Source organism: Brachyhypopomus gauderio, chromosome 17, assembly GCF_052324685.1.
Source record: "Brachyhypopomus gauderio isolate BG-103 chromosome 17, BGAUD_0.2, whole genome shotgun sequence".
Classification (NCBI taxonomy): Eukaryota; Metazoa; Chordata; class Actinopteri; order Gymnotiformes; family Hypopomidae; genus Brachyhypopomus; species Brachyhypopomus gauderio.
In genome coordinates this window covers 7,845,936-7,859,271 of record NC_135227.1, presented here as the reverse complement: position 1 = coordinate 7,859,271, position 13,336 = coordinate 7,845,936, and the positions used below count along the sequence as shown (strand labels likewise).

At 44.2% G+C, this 13,336-nt stretch overlaps 1 protein-coding gene and 1 long non-coding RNA gene across 2 annotated transcripts; one reads left to right on the top strand and one right to left on the bottom strand.

The window, feature by feature from the left end:
• The first annotated feature begins 323 nt into the window (after nucleotides 1–323).
• Nucleotides 324–5,998, top strand: znf513b (zinc finger protein 513b). The gene is made up of 4 exons (XM_076978422.1): nucleotides 324–1,379; nucleotides 2,308–2,436; nucleotides 2,569–3,282; nucleotides 3,713–5,998. Exons 1-4 carry the CDS (start codon nucleotides 1,340–1,342, stop codon nucleotides 4,474–4,476), a joined length of 1,647 nt encoding a protein of 548 aa, XP_076834537.1. The 5' UTR covers nucleotides 324–1,339; the 3' UTR covers nucleotides 4,477–5,998.
• LOC143480642 (uncharacterized) lies at nucleotides 5,630–8,134 on the bottom strand. The gene is made up of 2 exons (XR_013121863.1): nucleotides 7,820–8,134; nucleotides 5,630–7,364 (listed from the first exon to the last, which is right to left on the bottom strand). It is a non-coding gene; the product is annotated as an uncharacterized LOC143480642 (long non-coding RNA).
• Between the last annotated feature and the right edge of the window lie 5,202 nt (nucleotides 8,135–13,336).

The following is a 13,336-nucleotide window of genomic DNA, read 5'->3' as shown; positions in this document are numbered from 1 at the left end:
TCTGTTGAGTAGGCCTAAATGTTCAGTACACACAAGTATCGAAAATATTAATCCCCTTGGGGAAAACGAATCACTAAGAAGAGATGGCCTTGTGATCATGCTTCTAAAGTTTTAGAAACAATATCACATAAATCAACACTGCGTTGCCGGGAGAATGCTGCCTTTGTTGATCGATACAAAACTTTTCAACTTCACACAAATCAAATGTACCGTAAAGTATATATTTTAAATTACAAATTTATATTGCGATATTCGCCAGAGGGCGTTCGTGGCTCCGTAAGTAGGCGCATGCGCAGTAGTGAAAGACTTCCTGTACTGGTAAACGCTCGCGTTGTTGTCAACACTAACTGCCCAAATGATCTGAATGGCTAACCGGGGTTAGCTAGCAAAGTAGCTGCCTACTTTGAAACAAGCTAAAGAAATCAAAGCGCGTACTTCCACATAGACTACTGATTACAGGATAATAACAAAACAACGAACTTTTTTTGTGTGGACATTTTGAATGTTGCAGTTATTAACTCCCAATTTTGCGAGCGGATGGAGATTTCTTGTTTGATCAACGTTAAATAAGCTAACGCTAGCCAGCCTGAAGTGGGGCTGGAGGCTGTTGGACTGATGTAGCTGTGGTTAGCCGGCTAGTGTTGAAGTTGCCCTGCTTGGTTGGCCTGATGTTACTCTATCCTCACTCTGTTGTGTATATAAATACTTCTGCTGGCTATTCCAGATATACTGTACAAGTTTTAACTGGTCCTCACTCATAGTCAAGCCAACTATTTAGCCAGCTAGCTCGTAGTTAGCACACTGCTGTCTCACGCCTGGCTTTAAATGTCAGTGTAATACAAAACTAACGAACCCGCGGCCTGCTGATACACCGACTTCAATATCAGACGTGTCTTTATTTTTCTGAGTGTGTGTGAAATCTTATTTTTGCCACGCAGCCTGTGATGAGTTGTCGGCCCACATTAGTGGACATAAAACAAATGTGAACGAACCCAGCAGGCTGCGTTAGCTTTAGCCGTGTAAACTACACCACAAGCCAGCTAGCCATTCTCCTTTGACTCGATACTGGGTCCGGTTTGTGCTAAACACTTGTTAAAAATGTTTAACATGATTCTGTAGTTAGTAGAGAGCGTCTCAGACCCGGTAAATGTATGTTTCCGCCGCTCTCCGGTTGACTAAACTGTTACTTTATGAAGTAGCGAGGGGAAGGGAGAAGGCACGATGTTGACGCCGCTAGCGCCGTCTTTGTGTGGTGGAAGAGGAAGATGACAGTGTAGGGGGGGCGATGAGCTGAGACCAGGTCGACCAGAACAAACTGCAAGTCGGAGACTACTATAAAATGCCCAGACGAAAACAATCCAACCCACAGCCTGTGAAATGTAAGTAACCGTCTTTACGCAGTCTTAAGAGGCACGGCTGGTTTGTTGGACCGGCTATGTGGTCTTCTGGACAAAAGTTCTTTCAGAATAGCGTCATGTTAAGTTTCAGTCTCTGTTGGTGTCTGCGGAGTTAAAGATGAATCTTCTCGGTCGAAGTGAGAATGAGTGTGTGACACTGGGTTGACATGTCTGTGGTGTCTCCTGAAATCTCTCCTCATTTATACAGCAGCTTCCAAATATGAACCACGGAAATTAATAAGTAATGGCACCCACTATGTCGGGGACATGACAGGATAAAAATAAAGAGTTGCTGGGAAACTATATGTTAGCGATTTAACAAGCAATAACTATATTCCTAACGTTGTTAATAAAAAAAAAATGAATAAACCCCTGCTGTAGTTTAAATGCATTAAATAATAAATGTGTCATATCCTGAATCTGCTGCACCAGTGCTGTCTTGACTTGAGTCTTCTGTTAGCTTCCTCTCTTCCTTTGTCATTCTTTCCTAGCTCCATTTCCTCTAAACAAACCTCATCTCTGCCAAGATCCTCAGAGCTAACACATCTCTGACCTGTTTGTGTACCCCTCCCAGTCTTTATCTGAATCCTTTCCATGGTTCCTTCCTCAGTCACTTACTCTCTGTAAGTGATTTATTCCTTTCTTTCCCTGTGCTCCTCTGAATACGGACGACATTTGAGCTAAGTCTCGTACAGTGCGAACGCACTCGCATTGTCCAAGATAGGCCAGCCATCTTTTGTTTGTTGTTGTTTGTTTCCACTCAAATGAGCATTCAAGTACACAGGTGGATGCATTCTGATAAGGCTGTTCAATAATGTGTGTACATGGATTGTGTATGTTTTGCCATAGGTTTGGTGGAGGTGAAACACAAATTTAAAGGCCCTTTCTAACTAATGTTTTGTTCTTGCAGTGGGATCTGAAGATGCTGTTGGTGTGGTTCACCCAGAGAGCCTCGTTCTTGAGAGCGATTTCCTCCTTGGACAAGACTTGGCATTTGGAGAAAATGACTATAAGATCATAGGATTTGAGAGAGACTCTGGTCAGCAAGCTAATGTTTAAAGTCATCTCAATGGCTTAGACTTCATTCAGATAGATATAGATTGCATAGATTTCCCAGCTGCTGTTGAAACTTACTATGTTATTGATAAAATGCTCTGGTGTTCCTTTCCAGATTCGGTTACTGCTGACATGGGAATTCCAGTCTATGCCTTTAGTGATGAGGACTGCTCCAGTTACAACCGTCTCAGCATGGAGAGTGACTTTGAGGACCCACGAGACACCGAGAGCGAACGAGAGGAAATGGGGGGGGATTCGGCTTTCGCACCCTACCTCTCCTGCAGGCAGTGTGGCCAACTTCTTGGTGACCCCCTCAGTGGAGCCTTAGACTTGGCGGGACACTACTGCCTCCGCTGTGGGGGTGAGGGGAGGAGCCCCGATCGGGAGGCCAGTCAGGGGGAGGAGCCTCTACCTGCTGAGGGCTCCCAGGAGAAAGGGCACAGGGGAAGGTCAACCAATGGCAGCTCCTGCAAAACCTACTCCTGCAAACTGTGTAGCTTCACCTCCCGCTACTCCAACCACCTGAAGCGGCACATGAAGACGCACAACGGCGAGAAGCCGTACCAGTGCCAGCACTGTGCCTACGCCTCCGCCCAACTGGTGAACTTGCAAAGACATGTGCGCACGCACACTGGGGAGAAGCCGTACAAGTGTGAATTTTGTACGTTTGCCTGCAACTCCCTGGGCAACCTGAAGAGGCATCAGCGCATGCACACTCAGGAGAAGCCCAATAAGTGCAGTCAGTGTGATTTTCGCACAAGCAGTGGACACACCCTGAAGAGACACACGATGAGCCACCGAGCAGATGTGTCCACAGCCACAGTGGAAGGTATGCGAGTGAACACATTTTCTCAAGGCTGGGATTTGAACTTTAATGTGCAGTATTTTTTATTTTTTTGCACCCCCAACCCCCCCTGAAAAAATGGAAATAAATTCCAGTGTGCTGTTCTCCATTGTCTGAGTGAGACATACTGCACGCTTCTAGAGTGAGCGTTTCACTTGGTTTGATAGCTAAAGAGGAACTGCACAATGCAAAGCATGCATTTAACTGGCAAGTGTGAAGGGAAGTAACAGTTGAGTTCTTCAAACTGGATTTCCCACTAAGAGGAAGAACTTCATTTTGCTTATTCCTCACTAAAAAACGTTCTCTCTCTCTCTCTCTCGCTCTCGCTCTCTCTCTCTCTCCCTCTCTCTCTCTCTCTCTCCCTCCCCCCCCCCACCCATCTCTGCTTTGTCTGCTGTCTCTTGTTTCGTTTCAGGGGCCGTGGTCTCTGATCTGACTCTGCAGATTAGCGGCAATCCAGATTTCCTGCACAGCTATGGCGGCCTCCGTCCTGATCGCAACCCCCCCAGCCTGCTGGAGCCGGAGGGCCTGGGTCAGGAGTCGGACCCGCTTCCCGAGCTGCTCTTCCCCTTCACCTGCCGCGTGTGCGGCTCCGTGCTGGAGGACGAGGAGGGCGCGGCCGCTCAGATCTGCAGCAAGTGCGCCCTGGACGTGCTGGCCAAGAGCTCGGCCGCCAGCCCGGACAAAGGGGACAAGCTGTACTCCTGCTCCACCTGTGCCTTCATCACGCACTACCCCAACCACCTGGCCCGCCACATGAAGACGCACAGCGGCGAGAAGCCCTACAAGTGCCCGCAGTGCGACTACGCCTCCGCCCACTTCGACAACCTCAAGCGGCACCACCGCGTGCACACGGGCGAGAAGCCCTACAAGTGCCCGCAGTGCGACTACGCCTGCGGCAACCTGGCCAACCTCAAGCGGCACCAGCGCATCCACTCGGGCGCCAAGCCCTTCCAGTGCGCCGTGTGCAGCTACAGCTGCAACCAGAGCATGAACCTGAAGAGACACATGCTGCGGCACACCGGAGAGAAGCCCTTCAAATGCCAGGAGTGCGCCTACACCACGGGCCACTGGGACAACTACAAACGCCACCAGAAAAAGCACGGCCACTCCACCGAGGGCTGGATCAAGGCGCCGCTGCCCGACAAGGAGGAGGATGAGGAGGAGGGCGAGATGTAGCCGAATGGGGAAACGAGGAGTTAGCTTGTTCCTCTTTTGTCCCTTCTTTTTAAGAACTCTTCTCTCCGGCCCTTGGTGTCTAACTGATGTTGCCTTACTGTTTTTATACTGCAAGGGTATTGCAAGTCGCAAAGCCATACATGGCAAAAGGGAAGTTCTAGATCGGAGCCGTGTTCGGGGTTGTAGAAAATCCAGTTCACTGCCCCGTGAACTGTTAAACGTCTTGCTCCTCTAGAGCCGCTGCTTAATTCAGTGCTCCAGCAGCTGTGATGGCACTAACGGGTGTACAGGTGTATCTGAGGTATATCTGTTTCTTCAGATAGGTGTCGGCACTGAAAAAATCATGAGTCACAACAGAGAAGCAAGAATGCTGCAGTGTGCATGGACCCGTGCTGGATTTCTACAACCCCCTGCATGGTCTGAGCTGGATTACATCTGGACTACAGACAATTCAGCTCAAATGTCATACTTGACTTTTCGTCTCAGTTGGGAGGATTGAGGTTATTCATCTGTTCATATAAAAGTTATGAATACTGTTCTGAAAAAGTTGTCTTGAAGATTATAATTATGCACCAATGTCCTTAAGAATTCTTTATGAATTACTGAATGAAAGAGTATTGCAATAAAGCCAATGAGTGACCTTTTCCCAGGCTGTTACTGCAGCTGATTGCTCTTTTTTTATTTCTCTTGTGGATTTGATTACACTGAAAACCTCTAGTGGCTGCTAAATTACATAGAATGCACAGTGACAGTAATGTCTAGGTGCCTTGTTTTTGGGAGGGGAGGTCGTCCCTCCCTGATCTTACTGTATGTGGATTGTCTATTGCCACTGCAACAATGCTGCACTGATGTGGAGGTCAGAGGGGTCTCTCAACCCTGACACGGCCCTTCTTTTCCCAGGGCATTAGAGGGATGTAGTTCTGTGTGTTTGTGTGTGTGTGTGTGTGTGTGTGTGTGTGGCTGTGTCTGGCTGTGTTTGTGCGTGACTTTGAAGTCCTGCTTCTTGTAGTTCATTTAGTTGGTGTGATACTGTGAAATTGCTTCAATGAAAAATATTTACCCATCAAAAGGGAGGGATTTGTAATTTTTTCTTGCTTTTATTTGTGGAGGAAACCACTTATCTTTTTTCATATTTTTTCTTTTCAGTATGCAAACCAGTTTGAGAGAGAGAAACAGGAGGACCACATTTTGCTCTCATTGTTTTATTGAGATATTCACATTACATTTCAAAAGCTTTTCTGTGTGTGTGGCTACAGTGTCTTGATGAATGTCAGTCTATGCTTATTTTACAATGTGCGTAATGAAATGGCCAGAAATATAAGAAGTCATTCAACGAAATCAGGGACTAAGTCAAGGCATCTTATACATAATAATGAATATGTATTGTTTGATTTGCTATGTACTGTTTGAAATCATTATTTATGTACTGTATATTGTTTGTGGTTTCCCATGGCTTGATTGTTCTGAGGACTTGTCAAGTGACCTTTGGCTTTATAATAAAACCAATTTTTAGATTTTTTTATTACAAAATGTCCTGAGAATTGTCTTTGCGCTGAAAAGAAATATTGAGAGTAATGCACAGTGTTTTGATGTCATCCATAAGCATTTACCAACATATGCCACTAGAGAGCAGTATAGAGCTTGTTAAAGTTTTAAGGAAAAAAAACTACACCTACTGTACTGTCAACCTTCATTAACTTAATTTTTAAAGGACTGACCTTGTAGTAAAAAAAAAGTGCAAGCTCAATGTAACTTGGGGATGAATGTAATATTTGTGCAAATCATTCAGTGGCGTGATCTTGCTGGCTGAAATCACGGCGCAGTAGCTGGTTGAAAGGGACCAAACCTCACTAGAACACCTGACTTGGTTCCGTTTTACCAGCCACTAAGACGTGCTGGTCTAGAATAGGTGAGGAGGTGCACGTCGCTGTTCTTGCTTATGTGCACCACAGGCAAACACGATGAACTGAGGCATTGTTTGGAAAAAAGAACAATACTAACCCTGCTATTGGTTTAGCATGCGTAGTGGTCAGACCATCAAGGTCAGGCAGTCAGGTGCTATTGGCTGTACAGAAGATCTCCCAACATGCTTCACAAGCATTTCTTTAGTTGTTCAGCATGTTCAGAAGAAGAAAAAAAACACAGACAGCTACACATTTTCCCAAAGCAACACTAACCTTTCTCATCCTGCAACCGAGGCACAGAGAGCGTAAATAGATGTGCTATTATGTCCTTATGGAAACTGCCCACCCAAATTAGCCTCCTCCCACCTGTCTGTCTATTTTTAAGAGTAAACACTTTCCTGAGGCTGCACCTGCGCTGTGTCACTCACGATGTTCCATCACTGTGGAGGATGTGACTCCAGCAGGGCCTATCAGTGCTCGATCTGCGGAGGAATCTTCTCTACGCGTATGAAATGATCTTCATGCGTCATCCATATGCTGTCTATGAATGACCTGGCGTTGACTTTGGCCTACCGTCTCCACCACAAGTGTGCATTTAATCTCCAACCACACACACATACACACTTGAAAAAACAAGATGAACAGCAAACACTGTTGTGATCATGATCCATAGTGACGATAATCCCGTGTTTATTTATAACGTATCAAAAACATCAGCTGTGTGAAGTATTTTAAAATTCTTATTTAGATGTTTTAAGTTTATGGTCTTAGATGTGAAGTACATGATGATCAAGCCCCAATGAAACCACACACTTCATTACATTCCATAGCTGATTCATTATATGGGGATATAAGGAAGTATGTCATCTCAGAGAGTGAATCTCTCCTCCTCTCTTCCTCCTGTACTTCTTGTCGTTCATACACACTTTTTTTTTAGATATCCCAAAACCAAAAGTCTCTTTATTCCTGAAGGTTAGTAGAGGGCTGTTAAACACAAGAAATAAAAAATAAAGTAGGAAATAATATATTGTTGTGGGTACTCCATATGACATATGTCACCTTTGTATTAATATATACAACCTTTGAGAAACTTCGAGACATTTTATTTCCTTGGTTTTTTCCTTTTTTGTTTTTTTCTCCCTTTAAATTATTTTAGTCTGCATCAAGTTATTCCATAGAATATTGATCTCTGAGAGTTTAACATTATCTGCCCTAACAAAATTGCCTGACGTGCTTTACATTAGAACATTTTAAAACATACTCTACATACTCCAGTAAGCACAGAATCTCCCTGCTGTTCACACCAAAAAAACTGCCAAATGGCAAGAGCTCGAACAAGTTAAGCAGCTGGAATGATCCCCTCACTTAATGTAAAACTGTCTCGCTGCTGTGAAATCACTGACTGGAAACCAGTTCAGACAGGCAACCGTCCTCATTACCTGCCGGTTCCTCCGGCGCTGCTCCCTCACCCAGAGTGCAGAGTCTTAATGATCCGGTCTGTCCGGCCCTGCCGACGCCCGGTCGGAGGTGCTGCTATCCTCTCCATATCCTCGTCCTCTGCGGTTGCCTGCTGGATGGTGTCCAGGCTAGGCCTGCCTTCTCTGCCTTTTCTATGGCCCGCCCTCCCCCTTGCTGGCGGCCTTCCACCTGTCAGTGTCCTTTAGCATCCCGGGCCTGTGCTGCACCTCCTGTTCCCAGGACTCAGCACTGTGACAGGCCCAGCCAGCCTGTGAAATCACACCTCTCAGCTGTTCGCACCGCACTTCAGACACCCTATACCCACTGCTCCCTCTTACACAGAATGTCAATGGCTCCTTTAAAAAAAGGTGGGCTTTCGGGGGGCAGGGTGGGCCCACAGACAACTGTAGGGAGCTTTTATTGGGACACTACAGCAGAAAATGGTTCCAGGAGCACAGCTGAGAAAGAGGTTTATATTTTAGGCCTAGGTTTATATAAATGTCATACTCGGTGGTATATCTTTAAATGCTCCAGTGATACGTCCTTCAGTATAGGTAATCTTATGTGCTTGCAAATTATCTATGCTGTATTATGCTACTCTGGAGAAAGTTACTGGAGGCCAAACTTTAATCCCTCTAAAATCTTCTCACAGTCCTGCTGCCATAAACCTTAAAGACCTTGTGTTAATTCAAAGGCCTTAAATGTGTAATCAAATTTTGCTACTGTCATTTGATCAGTGAAATTTTGGGCAATTAAGAATCTGAACACAATAACATTTTTATGGAAAATGAGCAAAGCTGTTGTTTGCTCAGCTTACTGTGTTATGTTTGTTGTCTTTTTTGTGACTCTTGTGTTTTATTTTAAGACTCCCCAAGTTCCCAGTCTGATTTTCATAGTGAGCGAGTAGCTTCAGTGGAGCCGGACAGCTGAACGTGCCAGATGAACTCATGTGAATTCCCCTCTTTTCATTTCAGCCATTCCATCCTGTGGCTGGCAGATCTTGTGCAGGGGAGCCCCTCCAGTCTTGGAGAGCAGAGGGAGATGTGAATATGGATGCACTAAGGTCAACACCTGTGTTCTAATCTCAGGGTCTCAGGCAGAGCAGAGAGAGAGAGAGAGAGAGAGAGAGAGAGAGAGAGTCAGTTATTATACAAGCTCACAGTTATAGACAAAGTTATACTGAAGCCCAATGCTGCATCCATTTCAGCTCTTCACAGAGGCTCAAAATAAACCTGGCTCATTATGTGTGAGAGTCCCAGAGGAATCAGCATGAATGATCTGATTAAGATGACTTGCTCAGCATACTTTGGTTATGGCTCAGTGACTCTGGGACACACTCCATGAAAAGCTTTCTCTCAAATGTCACAGCACAGTTAATCTCGCATAATCGATGAAATGACATTACATTATCGATGGAGCAAATTGCTGAATACATTTCTTAAGCAACACATTCGAAACCATGACATTCAAATGAGCCACTTTACATGTAAACATTTAAAAAGATGTTTGAAATATTATGCAAATATTCTACGAAATTCTGCTTGTTTGAGTGCCCAAATTCTTGATCATTGGGCCAAGCTCAAACTGGTCAGAGTTTCTATTGCCACACCACAGGTCATAGCTCATAATGGTCTTAGCCAGCTTATATTTAGATGACAAAACAGCATGCTAGTGGAGTGATAACTTTGTCCTCTATTGAAGAACTCATGTGCTCCTTTGTCCAACTTAGACCAGGTCATGTCATCTCCGTCTCTAATATTGTAGCTCACATGGTGCAATGCTTGTCCTCACTTTGCATGATCATAAATCAAATGACGTTCTACAGTTCTGATCTTACCCGCTGGAGTGGGACCGCGTGTCTGTTTAGGATCATAACTTTTGTGGGTATGCGGTTAAAATACAAAACCGCAGAACCCAGTAGCAGTTGCATTGCTTTAAGACGGACTCCACAATTCAGTAAATCGCAGCTGTGTCGTGTGAAATTACTGCACGTGAAACAACGCCTTAAGAAACACCATCCACTTAATTACTACCTTCAGCACATTATGCGTCTGTTGCTCAAACAGTGACTCAATACATTGACCAGCCTATGCTGACTCATTAAGGCGCGTAACATTAAAGGCAGGGAGAGCCCTGCGTGTGTGATGGCCAGTTGCTGGATTGGAGGTTGATACAGCTGTTCACTAAGGGCCATATGAATGGTCCCTAAAAGGCCTGCCATTGTGTAAGCTCCTGTCGCAGGGGTCAAAGGTACTGTAATCAACAGCTAAAGAACAGGTGGAGCTAGCATGTGCTGGTTTTCCCTTAGTTGGCCAGACTTTTATGGCATTCACCATGTTAGGAAGCGCTAGTCTCCATGTGGGGTATAGCAGTGTAGTTGGTGAGGAAGGTTGCAAAGGCTTTCTCAGTCATTTCAGGAAGTTGGAACTTTTTAATTATAGACAGGGACAAGATAAATTAAAGAGGTCAAACAATATTCAGGAAATCATCTTGACACAGGTGTTCAGCAGAGAGGAACAGTACACAGGAACATCCAACATACAGTGATGCCCAGTGACAAGAGTGCGAGGCAAAAGGTTGTGAAGTGGTATGGTAATGGTAATGGTATGGTTATGGTTATGGTTATGGTAATGGTAATGGTATTGGTAATGGTAATGGTAGTGGTATGGTAATGGTAATGGTAATGGTAATGGTAATGGTAATGGTAATGGTAGTGGTATGGTAATGATAATGGTAATGGTAATGGTAGTGGTATGGTAATGGTAATGGTAATGGTAATGGTAATGGTAATGGTAGTGGTATGGTTATGGTTATGGTTATGGTAATGGTATGGTTATAGTAATGGTAATGGTAATGGTAATGGTAATGGTAGTGGTATGGTAATGGTAATGGTAATGGTAATGGTAATGGTAATGGTATGGTAATGGTAATGGTAATGGTAATGGTAGTGGTATGGTAATGGTAATGGTAATGGTAATGGTAGTGGTATGGTTATGGTTATGGTTATGGTTATGGTTATGGTAATGGTAATGGTAAGGGTAATGGTAATGGTAGTGGTAGTGGTATGGTAATGGTAATGGTAATGGTAATGGTAGTGGTATGGTAATGGTAATGGTAGTGACAGTGGTGGCTTGCTCGTCAAGCTATTCAACTCATAATCAGAAGGTTGCAAATTCAAGCCCACTGTTGCCCATTTGTCATAGTTGGGCCCCTGAGCAAGGATCAACTGCTTAAATTGTGTTCAGTTGTTATAGTAAGTTTCTCATTAAGGTCTGTAACAAAGAAGCTCATAATTGGAAGGTTCTTTGGCACAAGTGTCAACTCAAATCAAGTGGTCATCTGGCTACTGCAAGAGTATGTAAGGATGTGCATCAAGAAATCTGAATGAATTGAAGAACGTTCGTGTCATGCCATGTAGGATTGGTGACTGAATGCTACAGATGGAATTACCAGCTGCTTGGTCTCTCTGGAGACCTCTCCCTACTTTATCCCAATGCAGGATAGGATTAATGCATCCTCAGAAACAAATTAGTACAGGGAAATGTCTAGAAGTCCCTAGACTTTTACGAAGACAGGAATCTGAAGTTATAGACCAGCCATCTTGGTAAACACTCCAAACCAAAACCACATTGCTGAGACTGCAGTGTTCCACTCCACTTCCCCTTCTCCCTCGTGCAGTTGAAGAGGCAGGTGGGGTCCGGCCCCACCTCACATGTGTAGTCCCTGTGCCACCTCTGCTCAAGGCTAGGCTGCTTCGTCGTCAGGATGTGATTAGCGTCTATGTCTCGTGTGCTCCCTTGTTCCTGCAGGCCTGTGGAAGTTGAGACGGGGGTGGCAGACGTGCATTTAGTGCATTATCCAAATCTCGGGCGTGCCATTCGAGCCCTCTCGCTTTCCTCGGCAGATGACTGCTGCTTCTTCGTTGAATGCTTAATGACAGTTGTGAGGTCATCTGTTTGAAAAGGAACATTTTCAGAACTTAAATACAAAATAGCTAACATAAAAGCCCATCGGCACACTCACCACAAAAATATGTTTGTCCAAACTGCATTTTAAATCAGAAAGCACATTAGCGCTGCTCAGAATCAGTAGGCCATTGACCACGGAGAGCGTGGACTAGCTCTGCTCTCAGAATACATGAGGTGAAGGGATCTTGTGGCAGTCAGTGGTGTGTGTGCAGAGCAGAGCACCATGTGTGACTCTAGAAGAGATAAATCAAAGAGGGCTTTCACTCAGCAGGCTTACACACCATTAAGGGATTGACAGCTGTTGCCATTAAGAACGCTTGTATCTTTTAACATCGTCCCTACTCATGACAGCATTCGGCACACTGTGGTCTGACACTGATCTTCTGAAGTTTCTTCTTCCTTAAAGTAGATTCTGATCAGGATTGGTAGAAATATTTACCAAACTGTGCCTGTGTGAATATCCCTTTGCAATAAATACTGCTCACTACTAATCCTTCTCATTCTGACTACTAATACTACGCCCTACATACTCTGTTAAGTTGCTAATTTGCCAATTGTGATTTACACCCTAATCAAAATTTGTCCTCTGTATTTACTCATCTGTGCAGGGAGAAAACACACACACACACACACACACACACACACACGCACTAGTGAACACTAGGGGGCCATGAATGCACACGTGCCGAGAGCAGTGTGCCATTTGTGTATATCTACATACACTCTGCAGTACAACAATGCATATAGGGGCTCGGAGTCATACCTGTGGATAATCCCCCACTCAATTTACTGAATAAACAACACATAGTTTTAACACTTTACAGTTTACAGACCTCCTCAGACTCCCTCGGATAAGATAATTATTTAGTCCTACGCTGGGGAAATTCACAACTGGGGAAATTCATATCTCATCAGCTTTTGTCAGATTTCAGCCCACATACAAGCCATGGCCTGCATTATTCTCAGCATCATTATGTTTATTGTTTATTGTTACATATTTCATGTTTATGGAGACAATATAACTTAAACTGATTTGATTCACTTCATAATGTGAAATACTGTTATGTAATTTCAAGAATGTGTTATCTCCTTTTCAGTTATTGTTCTTGAGAGATAACTTTGGGTTGTATATAGTATGTTCTATAATGGATGCCACACAGCCCATTTGCATAGTGGGACTTGCCCATGAGAAGCTGATAAGCAGATGTTTCCTGATGAAAAGAGAAGTTTAAGAAGAAGAGAAAGAGAATGTATGAAGCTGTCTATCAGTGGTTTCACACATGATATGAATAACAAGGCTGTGACTCTTTTGATATCATGTTCCTCCAAACCTCCATAACACCTTTTTAATCTGTCTATGTATTTATTGGTAAACACCTACATCTTAGCTATTTGCAGATAATGCAATAACAATATAATCAAGCAACAACAACGAAAAAAAAAGCTTAATATCAACAGGGTCATTAAGCCGTAGTTCCTGGGTGTGGCTGTCAGGAGAATGTGTACTCTGGGCACTGCAATAAGCTCTAC